The sequence below is a fragment of the Carassius carassius genome, chromosome 41 (assembly GCF_963082965.1).
Source record: "Carassius carassius chromosome 41, fCarCar2.1, whole genome shotgun sequence".
Taxonomy (NCBI): Eukaryota; Metazoa; Chordata; class Actinopteri; order Cypriniformes; family Cyprinidae; genus Carassius; species Carassius carassius.
Window position 1 is genome coordinate 24214749 of NC_081795.1, and position 20745 is coordinate 24235493.

The following is a 20745-nucleotide window of genomic DNA, read 5'->3' on the forward strand; positions in this document are numbered from 1 at the left end:
TTTATTTTTGGATTGAAATGTAGGGGATATTCATGTAAGGAATAACGCATTTCATTAGAATTTTATATAAAAAATTTAATTGAATGTGACGTACTTTTGCTAAGGTAGTGTTAATTTACAGCTTTTAACCATTAATTTACAACTTGTTTTTTACAGTGTTTTACCGTAATTCTACCATGGAAATTAACTCCACTCCCACTGCTTCAAATTTAAAAACTAATATAGATATGATGTAAGTACTGTGAACATATTTCATTTCAGAAGGAATATTTCTTAATATAAAACTGCAAACACAATGTGTAGTAGTAAAGAAACTAAAAGCATGACTTTTATTCAAATCACTGCAGTTCATTGTCAGCTATAGCACACATGTATGTGCTGAAGTAATCAACACAGAGATCACCACTGCATCAGTGGCTCCACATTTACTGTCTTTATACAAAGCAAGAGAAAATCAGATTTTGTGGCTCATCATTGACTGAAGCACAGGCTCTACTCTCCAGCACAATGGTGAACAACAAAACTACATTAAACTAACAGATCTCTCTTGTCCAAAAACACATCAATACAGTTGAGTTCAGTATTTACTCTCTTTATCAGTGTATGACTTTGCATAACTTTTTTTCTATGGATGTTCACAAATATTTTAGTCAAATTAACTTCTTTTCATTGGGTAAATCTGACTTTTACATTTTACAGTATATTACTGTTTTTTTCCTTGATGACAGCAAACTGTCAAAAAAACAGTTATTTACTGGCAACCATTAATTTAAATAATTACAGTTTATTACTGTTAAATTATGTTTCATGCTGTTTTCTCTTCATCTTAAATCTTTAACCCTTTAAACCCCACAACAAAATCCTCAGTTTTAAATGAACACTTATAATGTGTGCACACTACAGAGTGTTTGAGTAACACTGAATCAGTGAAGTTAATGAGATAATTCTGTGATTAATTGATGATTGAGCATTAGTGATGAAACTGCTTTTAACAAGCAGAATCACTGAAGGAAAGAGAAACACAAGAACTACAACTGACTTCAGCCACAGCCTTAGATGAAATCAACTTAAATTAAAGAATACATCAAATCTCTCAAGATCTGATTAAAAAACTAAAACTGCTTCACAGTACTAACCAGCATGACTTTGCCAGATGTCTGCAGAGATTTTATTGAGAGTTACAGAGGTTTAGGTGTTTTTTCACTACCATGATGGAGATCAGTGTTTATTTTAGTTGGGCTCTTGAACCGTGACTTTTCAACACTAAAGTTATTTATTTGTTTTTATTTTTTTTTTGTCTGCTATAACATAGTGTCTTTTGAACTTGTTATAGCAAAAATGTTGGCATAGAAGAAAAAAAGTCTGGTATTGTTGTTTATAGAGTGATGAGAACAAACGTTACCTTATTTCTAATCCAATCCTGTGTCCTTTCTCTTATCGATACTAGATAATGCTGAGCCATGAAAGACTGTCAAGAAAATATCACAAAAATAGCTTTTGTTGTAATTTAGACAGACACATCAAGAGTCAGCGTATGAATCACAACAATGGTGACAATCCACAAAATAAATAAACCGAAACTGTTACAAACTGTTCTTAAATCTTTGTAGTCTGGTAGTCATGTCACTGTTCAATCTTATGGTGCAAATCAAAGAAAGAAATTAATATTGCTGGATATTAAACCAGCAACACTTTAAATCAGATTAAAAGATTTTGACTGTTAAAAACAGCCATAATCACTTGATCATCCACACAAATGTTCCTATAACAGGTGTATCTTACAGACACAGAAATAATGACCGATCAAAACTCAAGGGTCAGGAGCCCAACTAAATCAAACACTGATCTCCACAATGGTAAAATCGAACGAAATAATAAAACATCATCATCTAATTCTCTGTAATTCTCAGGAGGATCTTTTGATATCTGATCTGACAGAAATGTATCACTCCCGTGACTTGGCGCCACTTTGACCAGGCGGCACTCACACGTGCGCGGACATCTGGGAGGGTGTCACCGTTCGATGAGAGTATTGATCCGAGATACTTGAAGTGTTGAAATTTCTTTAAATCCGTTCCGTCGATGCAAATGCTACCATCAGTCTGGGGGCCACACTCCAGGTACTCCGTCTTTGTGAGGTTGAGTCGCAAGCCATTTGCATCCAGGCGATCTTTCCACTGCTGCCCTTGGTCTTGGAGGTCTTGCCGCTCCCTGTCGGCAAGGAACACATCATCAGCATAGAGTAAGGACCATGGTTGGGGCGTCTGGAGGTCCTGTGTCACTGTGTCCATGCATGTGATGAAAAGCAAGGGCGAAAGAGCCGATCCTTGGTGGACTCCTACATTGATGTTAAAAGGAGGTGATATCCCAGCTGTGCATCGAACCACGCTCCTGACGTCTTGGTATAAGAGTTGCACCCAGCTGATGTAGGTTTCGGGTACATGGTGACGTCAGAGGGAGGCCCAGATGAGGTCATGGGGAACGCGGTCGAAAGCCTTCTCCAGATCCAGAAAGACCATGCGGACTGGCTTGTTCTTTTCCCGGTGTTTTTCCATCAGTAGGCGGGCAGCGTGGATGGCGTCTGTGGTCCCTTGTCCTTTGACGAAGCCGCATTGATTTTGGCTGATTTTAATAATGCTGCGGAGGCGGCTGTCCAGGATGCGTTCAAAAATCTTCAGTGGGATAGGAGTCGAATCGGCCGATAGTTCTTACATTCAGCAAAGTCCCCCTTGCCCTTCCAGATCGGCACCATGGTACTGATCGTCCAAGCGTGTGGGGCTTTGCCCTCAATAATGATCTTGTTGAATAAGGTGGAAAGGACCTCGGCTCCTCTGTGCCCCATCAACTTCCAGGCTTCAGCAGGAATGTCGTCTGGGCCGGTGGCTTTGCCATTCTTCATCCTCTTCACGGCCTTCGTGACTTCAGAGATGGTGACTGGCGGTACAGGTCCAAGGGTGGGATCCAGGCTGTGGATAGGCAGATGCGGGAACTCTTCATTTGAGATGGCTGCGAAGTACTCGCTCCAGTGGGTGAGTATAGCACACGGGTCTCGCAGGGCTTGCCCATTGGCGTTCTTGATGTGCATGACTCGACCAATGGCTTGGGTCGCTTGGTGGCGGGAGTTAGCAATGCGGTAGATCATCTTTTCTCCCTCAGGTGTGCCTAGCCTCTCGTATAGATCGTCATAGTGCACGGCTTTCACCTTGGCCACTGCCCGTTTTGCGGCTGATTTAAGTGCCCGATAGTGTTGGAAATCATCATCCAGCCGTGTGCGGTGCCAGGTCATGAACGCCAGTTTCTTTGCCTTGATTGCCTCTTGGACGTCCTCACTCCACCACCAGACTTGCTTGTCCATAAATCGCCGTCCTGGCTTCGTCGAGCCAAGGGCACCGGTGGCAGCATCACGAATGCTGGAGGAGATATCGTCCCAGATTTTTTCAACTGATTGGTCGAAATTGATATCCAGTGCTTGGAGGGCCATCTCTCTGCTTTTGTTTGTTCAATTTCCACCACTTGACCCGCTCAGGCCCAGTGATTCTCGGTCTGGGTTGTCGCTGCAGATTAAGTTGGAAGTCGAGGACGAGTGGCCGGTGTAGGGGGCCGATATTCTCCGAGGGGATCACCTTGGCGTCGAGCGCCAATTTCAGGTCACCGCGTCGGATCATCCAGTAGTCAATCTGGGTTCTGTGGCCGCCACTGGTGAAGGTGTTGACGACGACAAGGTCATGGGCTTCGGCGCAATCCAAGATGCGGGCTCCCTCGTCGTTGCGTGTACCTAGCCCCTGTCCTCCATGGACTTGGTCATATCCTCCACGATCTTCGCCAACATGGCCATTTAGGTCTCCTCCGACCAGGATGTGTTCGTCTGTGGTGATTATCTGTAGGTGAGCACCGAGGGTTTCCCAAAACTCATCCTTCTCTTGCTCGGTGCAGCCGACTTGAGGGGCGTAGCATGAGATGACTCTGAGGGTGGTTGGGCCGGAAACAATCTTAATCGAGATTAGGCGGTCAGAGATGTTTTCGACTTCGACAATGCTGTCTCGTAGTTGTTGACAGACGACCACGCCAACTCCATTTCGGCTCGACGTGACACCATCATAGATGAGTTTGTACCCTTCTCCAATGTCTCTTGCCTTGCTCCCTTTCCACTTGGTCTCTTGGATACACGCGATGTCGATGCGTCTGGTCTTGAGAGTATCAGCCAATTCACGGCTACGGCCAGTGAGGGTTCCGATGTTAAGTGTGGCTAATCGGATTCGGTGGACTCTCTTCTTTAGCCTGCCCCGTCCTTGAGCAGGTAGCCCTCGTCCATTTCTCACACCATCCGGGCGTAGATGACGCGCGTCGCCTAGGGGGAACGCCCTAGCTTGATCGGTTTCTTGGTTTGCTGCTGCCATTTGATGCGACCAAGGAGACCCAGCCGATGTGTCGCCTCATCTGTCGCTGGGACCAGAGCCACCGTTAGCCGAGTCCCCGAGGGTCCTCGTTTCCAGCCGACGCCGCGAGGAGGTGGTGGTTGGCTTTTGACGGCCATATATATATATATATATATATATATATATATATATATATATATATATATATATATAATTTTTTTTAGTTTAAACAAATTTACTGTCAATAGACACTGCATATCTCTTGTCTTTGGCTGCATCCGCTGCATCTGACATCACTGTCACGCTCCCAGGTGGGAAACTTGGGACTTAAAGAAAATTCCCAATCATTCCCAATATTATGATTGAGTTTCCCAATCATAATAATGTTCATATTCATTCAACTCATAAATATGATCTGACCGACATGACTTGAACACCACCCTGTGTGTTATCATAGCTTCCCTCATTAGTTGCCATGGTAACTCATTAGCTCCTGCCTCTTCTTGTGTTTGCCTTGTTCAGTGTCAGTGGGACTTAGGTCTCTGCAGAGCAAAAGTGGGCGTTTATGACGTTGTGGGTGTTTTCAAACTACATTCTAAATCATGCAGTCAAAATGATCCCCCTTACCCAACCCCACCCCTAAACCTAACATCACTATGACGTCAGCCAATCAAGTATCATGGTCTAAAAACACCCTGATCTGGTAACTGCCATTACTTTCCTGCAGAGACCTATACTTGGGTGTCAGTTGTTTTTTCTCTGTAGATGCTCTTGTCTTGATTTTCCAATTTGCTCCAGCTCTGTGTTTCATATTGTACCCATGGTCTTTGGTCTTTTGTGTTATCAAACCTTATTTGCACTTGGATCCACCTCATTTGCCCTTGTTCAGCCAGCATTACAAAATGTAGCCCTTTCGTTAACATAGTTGACGCTTGAATTAATGTATCCCAGTGTGATTTTATCATGTCCATTATCCATTACAAAGATATGATATTGGACTTTTCTTTTATAGAGCGAAAAGCAATAACCCGCTGTACCATAAGTCAAAGAGATCTAAATTTAGCCACAGCAGGATCAATGCGGGCGACTGAGGGAGCAGATCTGGTGTTCATCTCTGAGGCAGGACGCTCAGCATCTCTCAGCACTAACCACTTTTGTTTCATGTCAGTCTTGAAGAGAAAAGGCTAGGTTACATTAGATAGTGAGCTGCAGCTATTCAGCATTTGGGTTAGTAAATGCTAAACGTAAATGCATTGGTTGCTTAATTAGCTTAAATGCACAGCCAGCCATATTCCCAGTGCAACAGAGAGAGGAAAACAACAATACTGTTGACACTGACAGATTGCCACAGTAGTCATGAGACATGCTGCCTTGTCTTGCTGGGTAATTATGCTTTCTCTCATTTAGTTTCCCTCTAGCAAGATGAAATGTGTTTGGGAGTGAAGCATATCAAGTGTATCAGTCACGACTGTCAGTGCTAAGGGATGGTTTCATCATATCATGCTAGCTGTGCTTATATCATTGCTTCAGGGATCAATGATTTCAATATTTTTGAACTTCCTGTGGTCATGGCGTCTCTGTTTATCAAGAATTTCCAATATTTTGATAAACTCGGAGCATCATTTTGACTGAAAATTTTCTCAGCTTCATTTCTATGTGCAATGATTGGTGCAAGTTAAATGAAGATAAAGTAGAACTGTTCTAATCGATTAATTAAAGAATTAAATCGCAGTTGATGGCATTTAGCCCCCCCCCCCACCATTTTATTTATTTATTCATTTATTTATGAAATTAATACATTTATTCAGTAAGAACAAATTAAACTGATGAAGTGTCAGTAAAGACATTTATGAGCCTCAAGCATCTTCTCCGTAATCGGCGCTATTCCCATCCGCTTCCTGACGTCGATGTTCATGACGTGGTCTAGCCTTGTCAGCCCAAGTGACCAGCGGACCATACGCATTTCCATGGCGTGTAGAAGCTGGCCATGTTTGGCAGTCGCTGGCCAACATTCAGCTCCATACAGGGCTACAGGGCGTACAATGATCTTATAGATTTTGGACTTTAGGCGGATGGGCATTCGGCGATCGTATAGCACTCCCGTGACTTGGCGCCACTTTGACCAGGCGGCACTCACACGTGCGCGGACATCTGGGAGGGTGTCACCGTTCGATGAGAGTATTGATCCGAGATACTTGAAGTGTTGAAATTTCTTTAAATCCGTTCCGTCGATGCAAATGCTACCATCAGTCTGGGGGCCACACTCCAGGTACTCCGTCTTTGTGAGGTTGAGTCGCAAGCCATTTGCATCCAGGCGATCTTTCCACTGCTGCCCTTGGTCTTGGAGGTCTTGCCGCTCCCTGTCGGCAAGGAACACATCATCAGCATAGAGTAAGGACCATGGTTGGGGCGTCTGGAGGTCCTGTGTCACTGTGTCCATGCATGTGATGAAAAGCAAGGGCGAAAGAGCCGATCCTTGGTGGACTCCTACATTGATGTTAAAAGGAGGTGATATCCCAGCTGTGCATCGAACCACGCTCCTGACGTCTTGGTATAAGAGTTGCACCCAGCTGATGTAGGTTTCGGGTACATGGTGACGTCAGAGGGAGGCCCAGATGAGGTCATGGGGAACGCGGTCGAAAGCCTTCTCCAGATCCAGAAAGACCATGCGGACTGGCTTGTTCTTTTCCCGGTGTTTTTCCATCAGTAGGCGGGCAGCGTGGATGGCGTCTGTGGTCCCTTGTCCTTTGACGAAGCCGCATTGATTTTGGCTGATTTTAATAATGCTGCGGAGGCGGCTGTCCAGGATGCTTTCAAAAATCTTCAGTGGGATAGGAGTCGAATCGGCCGATAGTTCTTACATTCAGCAAAGTCCCCCTTGCCCTTCCAGATCGGCACCATGGTACTGATCGTCCAAGCGTGTGGGGCTTTGCCCTCAATAATGATCTTGTTGAATAAGGTGGAAAGGACCTCGGCTCCTCTGTGCCCCATCAACTTCCAGGCTTCAGCAGGAATGTCGTCTGGGCCGGTGGCTTTGCCATTCTTCATCCTCTTCACGGCCTTCGTGACTTCAGAGATGGTGACTGGCGGTACAGGTCCAAGGGTGGGATCCAGGCTGTGGATAGGCAGATGCGGGAACTCTTCATTTGAGATGGCTGCGAAGTACTCGCTCCAGTGGGTGAGTATAGCACACGGGTCTCGCAGGGCTTGCCCATTGGCGTTCTTGATGTGCATGACTCGACCAATGGCTTGGGTCGCTTGGTGGCGGGAGTTAGCAATGCGGTAGATCATCTTTTCTCCCTCAGGTGTGCCTAGCCTCTCGTATAGATCGTCATAGTGCACGGCTTTCACCTTGGCCACTGCCCGTTTTGCGGCTGATTTAAGTGCCCGATAGTGTTGGAAATCATCATCCAGCCGTGTGCGGTGCCAGGTCATGAACGCCAGTTTCTTTGCCTTGATTGCCTCTTGGACGTCCTCACTCCACCACCAGACTTGCTTGTCCATAAATCGCCGTCCTGGCTTCGTCGAGCCAAGGGCACCGGTGGCAGCATCACGAATGCTGGAGGAGATATCGTCCCAGATTTTTTCAACTGATTGGTCGAAATTGATATCCAGTGCTTGGAGGGCCATCTCTCTGCTTTTGTTTGTTCAATTTCCACCACTTGACCCGCTCAGGCCCAGTGATTCTCGGTCTGGGTTGTCGCTGCAGATTAAGTTGGAAGTCGAGGACGAGTGGCCGGTGTAGGGGGCCGATATTCTCTGAGGGGATCACCTTGGCGTCGAGCGCCAATTTCAGGTCACCGCGTCGGATCATCCAGTAGTCAATCTGGGTTCTGTGGCCGCCACTGGTGAAGGTGTTGACGACGACGAGGTCATGGGCTTCGGCGCAATCCAAGATGCGGGCTCCCTCGTCGTTGCGTGTACCTAGCCCCTGTCCTCCATGGACTTGTCCTCCATGGACTTGGTCATATCCTCCACGATCTTCGCCAACATGGCCATTTAGGTCTCCTCCGACCAGGATGTGTTCGTCTGTGGTGATTATCTGTAGGTGAGCACCGAGGGTTTCCCAAAACTCATCCTTCTCTTGCTCGGTGCAGCCGACTTGAGGGGCGTAGCATGAGATGACTCTGAGGGTGGTTGGGCCGGAAACAATCTTAATCGAGATTAGGCGGTCAGAGATGTTTCGGTTCCAGCCGACGCCGCGAGGAGGTGGTGGTTGGCTTTTGACGGCCATATATATATATATATATATATATATATATATATATATATATATATATATATATATATATATATATAATTTTATTTTAATTTAAACAAATTTACTGTCAATAGACACTGCATATCTCTTGTCTTTGGCTGCATCCGCTGCATCTGACATCACTGTCACGCTCCCAGGTGGGAAACTTGGGACTTAAAGAAAATTCCCAATCATTCCCAATATTATGATTGAGTTTCCCAATCATAATAATGTTCATATTCATTCAACTCATAAATATGATCTGACCGACATGACTTGAACACCACCCTGTGTGTTATCATAGCTTCCCTCATTAGTTGCCATGGTAACTCATTAGCTCCTGCCTCTTCTTGTGTTTGCCTTGTTCAGTGTCAGTGGGACTTAGGTCTCTGCAGAGCAAAAGTGGGCGTTTATGACGTTGTGGGTGTTTTCAAACTACATTCTAAATCATGCAGTCAAAATGATCCCCCTTACCCAACCCCACCCCTAAACCTAACATCACTATGACGTCAGCCAATCAAGTATCATGGTCTAAAAACACCCTGATCTGGTAACTGCCATTACTTTCCTGCAGAGACCTATACTTGGGTGTCAGTTGTTTTTTCTCTGTAGATGCTCTTGTCTTGATTTTCCAATTTGCTCCAGCTCTGTGTTTCATATTGTACCCATGGTCTTTGGTCTTTTGTGTTATCAAACCTTATTTGCACTTGGATCCACCTCATTTGCCCTTGTTCAGCCAGCATTACAAAATGTAGCCCTTTCGTTAACATAGTTGACGCTTGAATTAATGTATCCCAGTGTGATTTTATCATGTCCATTATCCATTACAAAGATATGATATTGGACTTTTCTTTTATAGAGCGAAAAGCAATAACCCGCTGTACCATAAGTCAAAGAGATCTAAATTTAGCCACAGCAGGATCAATGCGGGCGACTGAGGGAGCAGATCTGGTGTTCATCTCTGAGGCAGGACGCTCAGCATCTCTCAGCACTAACCACTTTTGTTTCATGTCAGTCTTGAAGAGAAAAGGCTAGGTTACATTAGATAGTGAGCTGCAGCTATTCAGCATTTGGGTTAGTAAATGCTAAACGTAAATGCATTGGTTGCTTAATTAGCTTAAATGCACAGCCAGCCATATTCCCAGTGCAACAGAGAGAGGAAAACAACAATACTGTTGACACTGACAGATTGCCACAGTAGTCATGAGACATGCTGCCTTGTCTTGCTGGGTAATTATGCTTTCTCTCATTTAGTTTCCCTCTAGCAAGATGAAATGTGTTTGGGAGTGAAGCATATCAAGTGTATCAGTCACGACTGTCAGTGCTAAGGGATGGTTTCATCATATCATGCTAGCTGTGCTTATATCATTGCTTCAGGGATCAATGATTTCAATATTTTTGAACTTCCTGTGGTCATGGCGTCTCTGTTTATCAAGAATTTCCAATATTTTGATAAACTCGGAGCATCATTTTGACTGAAAATTTTCTCAGCTTCATTTCTATGTGCAATGATTGGTGCAAGTTAAATGAAGATAAAGTAGAACTGTTCTAATCGATTAATTAAAGAATTAAATCGCAGTTGATGGCATTTAGCCCCCCCCCCCCCACCATTTTATTTATTTATTCATTTATTTATGAAATTAATACATTTATTCAGTAAGAACAAATTAAACTGATGAAGTGACAGTAAAGACATTTACAATCACAGCAATCATAGTAAACAGTAACTGAATACAATGTGGAAGTAATCGACCCAGCTCTGTGTGTAATACAGGATATCTTCATCAACAATAGTTGGTTTTTGAAGACAGTATAAATCTAAGCTCTTTTGCTGCACCTAATAAAATAATACCCTGTGTGTGCTGTTTTCTATAGGTTAAAAGAATAAGAATGCTGTCTAATGGAGCATCTGAGAGAAGAAAACTAATTTGTAAATGTTTGCCAATTGTTTTTTTTTTCACTTATAATTCCATTTCTACAGTAAGATTGTTGTTATAAAATATTTACTTGCTTATCTCTAAAGCTCACTTGAATTTATTCTAGGTTATTAGACATGACATTATTGTGCTCTGGAAATCAGTCTGAAATCAGTTTAATTGGAAGTATTTTCATGAGAAACTCTTTCTGTGAAACCATTTTCTAAGTAGCGAAGCAGCTGGTTTCAGATACAAAATAATATAATTTATTTTCACACAGCTGAAATGCTGTATGTTAATATTTCATCAGCAGACATTCATTTGGACATAATGGACAGATAGATATACAGCAGTTAAATGTAGCTATATCAAGTTTATATTAAGTTTCCTTGCAAGTTTACATTTTGTTTACTTGTTTTTGAAGGTTGAAAAATTAAACGATTAGGAAGTCTTTTATCATTACAGTGGTGCCGAAGCCCGGGAAGAAGGAGGCGGGAACCGGCGGACAATCAACAACATTTTAATAAAGCAAAACAAACACAAAACCCAGGCCTGGTCCTCTCTCGTCCTTCACTGTCGTCGCTCCAGTTTTATATCCTTCCATCTCCTCCGTGGGCCTCGAGATCGGTGGGTCGAAAAGGTGTAGCTCATCTCCAATCACTCCACCGGCCTCGCTCCCATGTCCCTGGGCCCCGCCCCACTCGTCACAATAATGTTTATCACTTTTAGTTTAAAATATCACTTATATTAACTTTTGTTATTAAGTAGCTTTAAGCTATGGCCATGAACCATCCGTTTGTGTTTTATGTCTGGGCATGCGAATGCATGTTTGTGTATTATTTAGTTGTAGTAGTTAATGATTCATGTTTGAGGTATGAATGTATTATATGTATATATATTAGGGGTGTAACGGTACGCAAAAATCACAGTTCGGTACGTACCTCGGTTCTAAAGTCACGGTTCGGTACATTTTCGGTACAGTAAGGGAAAGAAATGCAAACATTAAACTGCAGGTTGTTTATTACTATGAACTTTTTTTGAACTATTTGTTTACACTTTTTTTAAATAAATTTTAATAAAATATATATAAAATAAAAAAGAATAAGAAATAAAATACTGCTGCAAAGTTCTCCACTAAATAAAATACTCTCAGTGTCAAACCAATATCATATAATAAAATATAATGAAAAATATAAATAAATAACTATGATTAAAGTGCAGCATTACCAATCCCAGCTTGTAGGCCTGCTCATATTTAAAGAATATATATAACTTTTCCAAAGTGTAAAGTGCAGCATCAACAGTTTCAGTTTTTCGACCTGCTCAGATTTCGTTATTGCGTTGGACCGATCGGAATTAAGAGCAAAGGTCTGTTTAAATGCTGACGGGAGCTGCGTTTGAATTACAATCGTTTTTTTCCTAGTTGTAGTGATGTACACACTCGCGTGATGCCTTTTGAAAACCTTAGGACGGTGACACACTGGCATATTGCACCTGTCAAACATAGTCTATTTTGCCGTCAATACTGTTGACGGTGTCCTTTATCAGTAGGCTTTATATTTATGCTCAAGATGAAGTATAGATATTGTTGTCGTGAAGACAAGATCCTGGTCTGTCGGCGGTCTCCCTCTATGTCACCTACAGTAGCAGCAGCGCGCCAGCGCCACGTCAGACACGATTCTGGTGTGTAAAGACACAGAAAACGCGAAGCAGCCATCACGCAAGTGACACGCAGCAGAAACGCCACGCTCACGCCACTTTAGTCTTTGCAACTTTACAGATCTTCTTTATGAACCCTCGTCCATTCCCCCCCAAAATGCCTCGTTTAAACATGCCCTCACATGTCTACGTCCCGATGTGGGAAGATTTGCATAAAACTGCCCAAATGTTCACGCAAAGAAATAAGACGTAACTTTTATTCTTGCTGTTGCTACTTCCATCATGTTGTAGAGATGCTGTGTGTTTCGTTGTGAAAGCAAAACTACATTTTTTTGGCCTTCCAAAAGAGGACTCAACTAGAAATCAGTGGTTAAGTTGTATTTACAACACTGTTCTGGAACAGTTCAACCCAAATATTCAGATGTGTGCAGCACATTTTGCAGAGGATGAGGACTGTTTCCTGTGAGAGTAGCCTACAGTGGTGTTGTCTGTTTCTATAAAGTGTGGCAGTTACAACTTTCCAAAGACAGTCTGGTGCTTCTGACTCACAGTCTGTAAGTACGTTTTCATATTTAAAGAATTTGCCACTGATTATTCAATCTTGAGTTTTGAGCAGTGCAGAGCAGTGCTTGTTGTTCGTTGTTTCTCCGATCACAATGCAGACATGTTTTTATGTTTATGCAGCGCTATACACAATGTGTAAAAAGACTGTATGAGTCATTATAATCAGTAATTATGTCCTCTCTGTATGCAACAAATGCCTCGTTTGTAATGGGTTTTATTGGTTTTGTTTGGTTGTGCCGGGAGACGGCATCACAGTATGGTAAGTGGTGTAACATTTCCATCACACACTTGAGGAATTCAGCCAGTCATAATGCACTGGATATCTGGCCAATCAGGGCACACCTCACTTTTTTCAGAACGATGAGCTTTGTAAAAAACGGCACATTTCAGAAAGGCAGGGAAAAAGAGGAGCAATAATAATGTACAGTAGGGCTATGTAAAAAAATATGTTTTTGTAACCTTAAACTGCATAAACACATTGCATTACACCAAATACACAAAATAGTGTTCTTTTAGCAACGTCATATGACTCCTTTAATGCTGAGAGCTGTGGTTATATGAGCATTCCTTCCATTCTCAATGCTGCTATACTCCATGCAAGCCAAATGTGGTGATAGATTAATTCAGAAAAAAACCTTTACCGACCTTGACATTTTGATACAGATGTGCGTCTGGAATAACGTTGTGTTATGATGTGGGGTTTGAAGATCACCGTGATAAATCACCAAACACTTCCACTATGTGGGATGAAGTAGCTTTCGTACAGAAGACATATGGATTCAGCAAAAAGAAAACATTTTATAAACTTTCAGATTTATTACAGTCATCCAGCCATAATCTTCTTAATCATAGCGAATAATAAATTGACTCAGTAATGTGCCGTGGGCTGAGAGAGCCGTTACGTGTACAGAGCGCAGCCCACACACACTGAGACATAGAGAGGAGAGTGGGCTGTGTAGTGGGCACAAGTTTGGCTCAGTGAGGAACACACAGGTGTATTTATTCAAACGCTCTCTGATTGGCTGCAGGGGAGGCGCAAAGATCTCCCACATCTTCTATTTGTTCTTTTCTCTTTTGTCAGAGGTATCACAAAATCTAACCATAACATTCAGTTTAAGAAGAAAGCAAAACAGTGAGCAGAGACGAGAGGAGAGGAGATGTTGTTCCCTAGCCAGCGGTGCTCCTCTGTCAGTATTGTTCATGTCCCACACAAAGTAGATAGTGCCGCAGGCAAGCAATTAGCCTTTTAACATACAGTAGATGGATTATTTGATTTGTGAAGGGTGATTGGATTCGGCTCTGAAGTACGGTTTAGATGGCTGACAGCTGCACGTTACTCCTGTGTTTCACATCCTACACCTCCGTCAGGAACATGCCAACAGCAGTATTGTGTTTCATTGTGCACCATTCAGGACTGAACTGAGAGTGACTTTTACATTCAAATTCATTTCCTGAAATTAAAACGGTTGAAAACAAAAGAAATTCACAGAACTGTCATTTTAACTAGAAAAGTGAATTCTGTCAAGAAAGACTATGAGTGATGGTTTGTTTTAAAATTCTGAATGGATGACCCTGTGTATGGATGGATGGATGGATGGATGGATGGATGGAGGGAGGGATGGATGGAGGGATGGAGGGATGGATGGATGGATGGATGGATGGATGGATGGATGGATGGATGGATGGAGGGAGGGATGGATGGATGGAGGGATGGATGGATGGATGGATGGATGGATGGATGGATGGAGGGATGGAGGAAAGAGCATCCAGGGTCAGTGGAGACAGCAGTCCAATGACTGAGAAGAAGAAGATGAAGGGGTTGTTAAGAGGGTGAAGATGTCATGGGACAATGTTTTGGTGATATATGACCAGTTTTTCATCAGCGTCAAAAGCCAACATTTTAATCTTAAAATCACCTACACAGAATTTCATTTATAAAGTCCTATAGGCAAGGTCATTTGTTTGTACCAGACAGCCTCTACACCAATCTTATTTTATTAATTTAATGCATTCATTTAATATCTGCATTACATTGAAATATTGTTTTAAAATAAACAGATATTAATAAATGTAAATTCACAGAGAAAACTCATAGAGCTACAGTGATTTCCAACTATTTCATAAGTTATGATGATTTTTGGACACAGCCCATATTTCTAAGATAATTCATACAAATGTTTCTATCTGCATGCTTATGTTGCTTTTGGGAAAAGCGGATCAGCATGAAACCTGCTTAGTTGTCTAATCTAAGCTAAGAGCAGCAAACCACTTTAGGCTGGTTTTCAGCAGGGCCTAACCACAGAGGTGATGTTATCAAGAGTGCATTTGAATTCTAATAACCACACACCAATTTGCACAATACTTTATTAGTAATTCAAAATCAAATGCACTGAACAAAATAAAAACAAAAGTTCAAACTGCGATCTATTATAATATGTGATTTTAACTTCCATTTCCAGTTCAACACAACGTCAAGGAAATATATAAAATGACTTTTAAAATGTACTCTTATTTCTAATTGATTGTTACACTATAGGATAGAATGATAAAAATATAATACTCAATCATTAGTGTTATTTTAATCTAGAGCAAAAATGCAAAAAGAGAGCATTAATACAGAGCTGTAACACAAAACCGAAACGCCTCAGTTACATAAGTTTTACTATGATTATACAGTGTCATGAACAAAACAAGTATAGGCTATACTACCACTAGCAGCTGCAGTTGCACATTAACAGTCTCAGGGATAAAGGGGTTAAAACACTAAACCTATTCATGCCAAGCCAGAATGGCACGAATTGCACTTCTATCTTAAAAAAGCAACTGAGATAAAGGAAAATCCCAATATTTGTCGGAAAAAACAACAACAATGTTGCCTCAAAGAGTAACACCTAAGAGTTTCTGAACCCCAAAACAAAGGTAATTGTTGCGAGTATTGTTTAAGTTCTACATGAAGAAGACCGTCATCTCTGTCCTTATTTCAGCACTGGACAGCGTCTGTACAGACTTTATACAAGAGAACCTCATAATTCCTTCACCAGTGAGTAATAAACTTTGAAGTACTGGCAGCATGTCCATAATTTGTCCTCCAAACGCTAATGGCACATCTATCATAATTTGTAGACAATCCTAATGGTATAAAACAAAATCCAACTGGATTTACTGAAATTCTGAAAAACATTAGCTAAAGAGGCTTGAGAAAAAGAGTAGGCACCTCAGTTCATCCGGAAGGATGTTCTTTGATTCTTAGACGGTTCACATTTGATACATTTGTTTGGATTGGTTCCAAATTATGATTCAGTAAAATCCTACTGAATTTGATTCTTAGTTTTTTGTTGTTGCTGCTGCTGTTGTTGTTTGTTTGCTTAACATTTTGAAATCCATTATTGGGTTGAATGATCAATGTCTTTTTTTTGCCCAGGATTTTACAATTGGATTGAGTTATGATAGAAATCCCATTAATATTCAGTAATATACTTTTAGATGAATGAACTGATTCCCCCCTCCCCCCAGGAATTGTATTACTTTTTATTTTATTTTTAGAACATTTTCATTTTATCCCATCAATAAGATGACAAGTATTCACTGAAGTCCTACTGGATAAACTGATTAATGTTATTGTCCCAGAATGCATGTGTTTATTTGATTCATCAAGGGTTTCTGTTTGATCTCATTGGCATTGACTCCTAATTTTAATATAAAATCCATTAATATTCAATAAGATCCTTTTCAATTTATTATTAGATTTTTCCCCCAATAATTTTCTTTTATTCATTATAATTATTTCATTTTTATGAAATTCTCGTTTGATCCCATCAACAAAATCCTGATAGATTGATTTATTACATTTTAATCTCTTTCGATCTCATTATGATTGAACAACAATTATGATTTAAATTCCGTCAGCATTCCTTAGTCTTCCTCAGTCCTCCTCAAAAACCAGTGAAGAAAGCCTCCTCCGGGATCTATTATGAAAACTCATCAATTCTTATGCTTATACGAAGAATAGGTATATTCCGTAGGTGATATCATAAGAATACAGAGGTTATTTACAGCGTCCTCCAAAGGCTGGCACTGCGTTATCAAGACACAGCGACCGATTCCAACAAGTCCTCATCCTTGGTTTGTCCCGAGTGTCTCATGTCCTCTGTCACGCCCGGATCCTCCGTGTTTGGATCACTTTTGCGCGCTCCCGTTGGGGGTCTCACCATGATGCACTGCCGGACAGCCGGCTTGCCTTTGGCCGCTTTGGGACTGCAGTTGTCGCGCTCGTATTCCTCCTGGGCTTTCTGGATCTTGCGCTTTTTCATCTTGCTTTTGTGGAAGTGGAAGGTCGTGACGGACACGAATATTATCCCAATGATCATGGCGATGAGCACGAAGAGCACGGCGGTGGAGGAGAACGCCTGGAACAGTTGGTCCACCTGGTCAAAGCACGTGCCATTGCTGCTCCGAGCGGTTCCGTTCAAGGCACAGTGGGGAATAGAAAGCGCCAGTCTCTCCGAGGTCCGGGAACTCATTTAGTCCGGGTCGGGCAGTGTCTGTATTGCAGGGAAGAATTGAGGAGACGAAAGCGAATAGAAATGTCCACGCGCTATATTGCATTCATTTCTCTTGAGGGAAATAAGTCCACCTAAAATAGATCCAAAGAGAAATCCAGCGTTAGAGAAGAGCATGTGCGCAGAGAGATCAATTGCATTTCTAGTCACGTTACAGTCTGACGTAGAACCCGTCCTTTAAAACACTTTCAAATCCACACCTTTGACGCATACACACACGATCCGTTTAAGAACAAAAGCGATCTATTTCGCGCATCTCTGAAGGGCGCGCGCGCTGGTCGCGAACTTACGTGCGCAAACAATTTGGAGTTATATTCCCTCAGCCCGTGCTCCTTTCGCCCCAAGCCTTTTCCAATTACAAAAAGCATTCATCTCTCAAGCTTCAGCATTCATTCCTGAACTGCGCATTCCTTCAGAGCAGCAGCAGCTGTCTGAAGAAACACGTGAAGCAGCACATACGACAGAAAGAAACAGCTAGCCTCGTCAATCAAATGAGCATGCGAAGATCTAGATAAGAGCCGTAGTTTACCTGCCTCTACTGTGGGATGTCGCTGCTCCGGAGGAGAAGACTGCTCGTGTCGCAAATTCTGGAGAAAAGGGAGCTGAATCCAGCCAATCGCCGCTGCTCGCAATGACGTATCGCCTCTGACAAACCACGCTCCAGCAACCTAGAGGACTATGCATGCTTTGTGAGTCGAATGTATGGGGTTTTGTCAACACCCATCCCCTCAATGCTACCAGAGAACTGCACCCGCATTTATGATAACTTTACGCATAAGGTAATTAGATGCGACAACTTTATATAGCATTAGGAATAAATAATTAACCGTCTATCGATGGAATCATTTTTTAAACAAAACTTTGCATGATGTATTTGCAATGTAAATCTAGCATGACGTCACAAACAGTCTAAAACTGATAGCAATGATACTGAAAGCGTAAGGTTGCTCAGGTGAATGGGACAGTCTGGCGTCTAGGCTATTAGATTGTTGTACTAACATGTGTTTAATGAAGCGTTTGGAAACACCACCGAAGCGTAGTGTTGACTGTTTTTAATAGTGAATGTTTATTGTCACGAATTTAACCTGAGGGCCGTTCCTGTTTTGTTTGAACAGACTTCCTAGCGTTTTTGTGCTCAGATGAGAACGCCATCATTATTCCCATAACCACACGTGATGAACCACATAACAGCACAAGCAGCGCGTGATTGAACTAGACTGCCATTTCCAGCTGGGCTGCACGTGCGCCATTCATAACTGACTTCAGAATGCCTTATAAATTCCGATTCAATTACTGCAAACAGAATTCTCATTTGAATTCAAATCTACGGAATGGAATGCATTTTTTTTATGATAATTACATTTGTTTTCAGTATTTTATGCTCATAAGCATGCTGTGAAATGATAATCAGTGATGCTACACACACATATGAATAAGGTGCGCAGATCTGAAAATTGCAGTTTTTTAATTTAATAGGCCAACGGATATAAATGTATAGGTCTATAAATTCTAAATTGCATTATCAGCACTTAGATGAAATCAGTAACCAAAACAAGATATGACATGTATGCTGACTTTTCTATTTGTGCTGTTTCACAAATTCTTTTGTGTGTCTATTTTTGAATAATAGGCTGTCTGATTCCAACTTACCATCTGCTATTAGTAAATTGAATGGTGATGATTGTTTATAGCTCAATATTTTATATGCACTTTTAAATTATAAAATTACACTTTCTCTTTACTTTCAAAATGTTGATGTCAATATATTTCCATATTGTGCATACTTTTTCAATTCCAGTTCAACATGTTTTGTTGTCCAAATCTATTTTGATACCAATTTTGCAGCTTGGAAGCCAGTTTACTTATTTTGAAGTTTATCCTCAAAATCGAGACCATAATGGTTATCCATGCATGTAAAAAAACATGCTGCAATGCATGCTGGGTAATACTGTAGTACAAAACTCATCCATGGCCCCCAGCATGCTCTGCAGCATTTTTATGGTCACCATTGTTGAGGTTCATATTCTGATTATTGATGTCTGTGTTTGACTAATTGACATCGTAGAAGACCACACTATTTGAAAAGTCATTCAGATTAACTGATTTTCACAGAACCACTTGCTATTAGAATCACTTTTACTATAATCAATCAAATTACACAATGCCTACTTCATCAGACTCCGTAGAGTTCAATAATTGATGATTACCATCACCAATATAAAGTATAACAACCTACACCTAGGTACAGGTTAACACCTGATGGCATTTCTTCTGGGCTTTTGAGTTACAACAAATGTGTTTTAGAAACACACGGTTATAACAGCCAGAGAAAAGATTAAGACAGAAATCAAGGATCAAGAGCCCAACTAAAGCAAACACTGATCTCTAACATGGTTTCTTCAAATGAAACTAAATCAACATCTAAACCTTAGTTCATTCTCAATAAGATCTTCTGTAGACGTCTGACAGAAATAAAGTCAGTCTGGTTATTAATAAGTGGAGCTGGTGATGCTGTTTGTGGGGTTGTTTAATCAGATCTTGAGAGATTTCATGTATTTTATTTCAGTTGATTTCATCTAAGGCTGTGTCTGAAGTCAGTTGTAGTAGTTCTTGTGTTTCTCTTTTCTTCAGTGATTCTGTTTGTTAACAGCAGCTGTTCATCACTAATTCTCAATCAGCACTTAGTTAATCACTTAATTACTTGAATGCAAAGTTTTAAAACTTACATGGTTTAAATCAAGGCAATCTGTTTACTCAAACGGTTTGAGTTAAGTTTACTTGTCGGGTTTTACAGTGTAGACAGCACTTTAATTGGCCACTAATCTATTCCAAAGACATGCTCAATCCCTGTAGAGATGAATTACATTTGTACTGTGCTCCATAAACGTGCAAAGTGACCTCCATTACTGCTCCACCTGCTCAGCATCCTCTGTCGATTAATCTTTCAGAATCCAGTCCCTCTGATAATCGTTGGAGTGACCAAACTAATAATTTCAGCATTACAGTGTAGAATTTCACCCTGGTGTAAAATAAAAATAGCATACTTAAATCTCAGACTGACTGTGAATTGAACAGGGTACTCCAGTCAGATCCAGAGATCCGAATATTGTGGAGATTTTGGGGTGGGCACGGTTGACAAGCCCCTTAATTTTTGAAAGACTTTAAAAGACCAACTTCAAGGACATAAGTGTTGTCCTATCATCCAGAATAACCTGCTTTGACATATAGTCAAAAATGTGTCTTTTTATGAGATGGAGACTGAAGCAATAAGTAATAGCACTAAAGGTTCTGAATTAAAATGATGCCTTGATTATGGTTATGGACTGCTGCATATGATGTTAATGGTAGACAGCACTTTCAAGCACTTCTATATTTGCAGGCATGTTCTGTAAATTGTGAAAAGCTTTAAATATATATATTTTTAAATGACT

General features: G+C 41.4%; 2 protein-coding genes across 3 annotated transcripts; both read right to left on the reverse strand.

The window, feature by feature from the left end:
- Positions 1-3522: 3522 nt before the first annotated feature.
- On the reverse strand, positions 3523-4397 carry LOC132123257 (craniofacial development protein 2-like). Its single transcript, XM_059533821.1, has 2 exons — positions 3653-4397; positions 3523-3554 (listed from the first exon to the last, which is right to left on the reverse strand). Exons 1-2 carry the CDS (start codon positions 4395-4397, stop codon positions 3523-3525), a joined length of 777 nt encoding a protein of 258 aa, XP_059389804.1.
- A 12150-nt stretch (positions 4398-16547) lies between these two features.
- On the reverse strand, positions 16548-17978 carry LOC132123365 (uncharacterized protein C11orf87 homolog). 2 transcript variants are annotated; one of them, XM_059533936.1, is made up of 2 exons: positions 17848-17978; positions 16548-17388 (listed from the first exon to the last, which is right to left on the reverse strand). In XM_059533936.1, the coding sequence occupies exon 2, from the start codon at positions 17273-17275 to the stop codon at positions 16838-16840; it is 438 nt and encodes a 145-aa protein (XP_059389919.1). In that variant the 5' UTR covers positions 17276-17388; positions 17848-17978; the 3' UTR covers positions 16548-16837. The 2 variants fall into 2 exon arrangements, with proteins under 2 accessions (XP_059389919.1, XP_059389918.1); XM_059533935.1 differs by having other exon boundaries at positions 17844-17978.
- Between the last annotated feature and the right edge of the window lie 2767 nt (positions 17979-20745).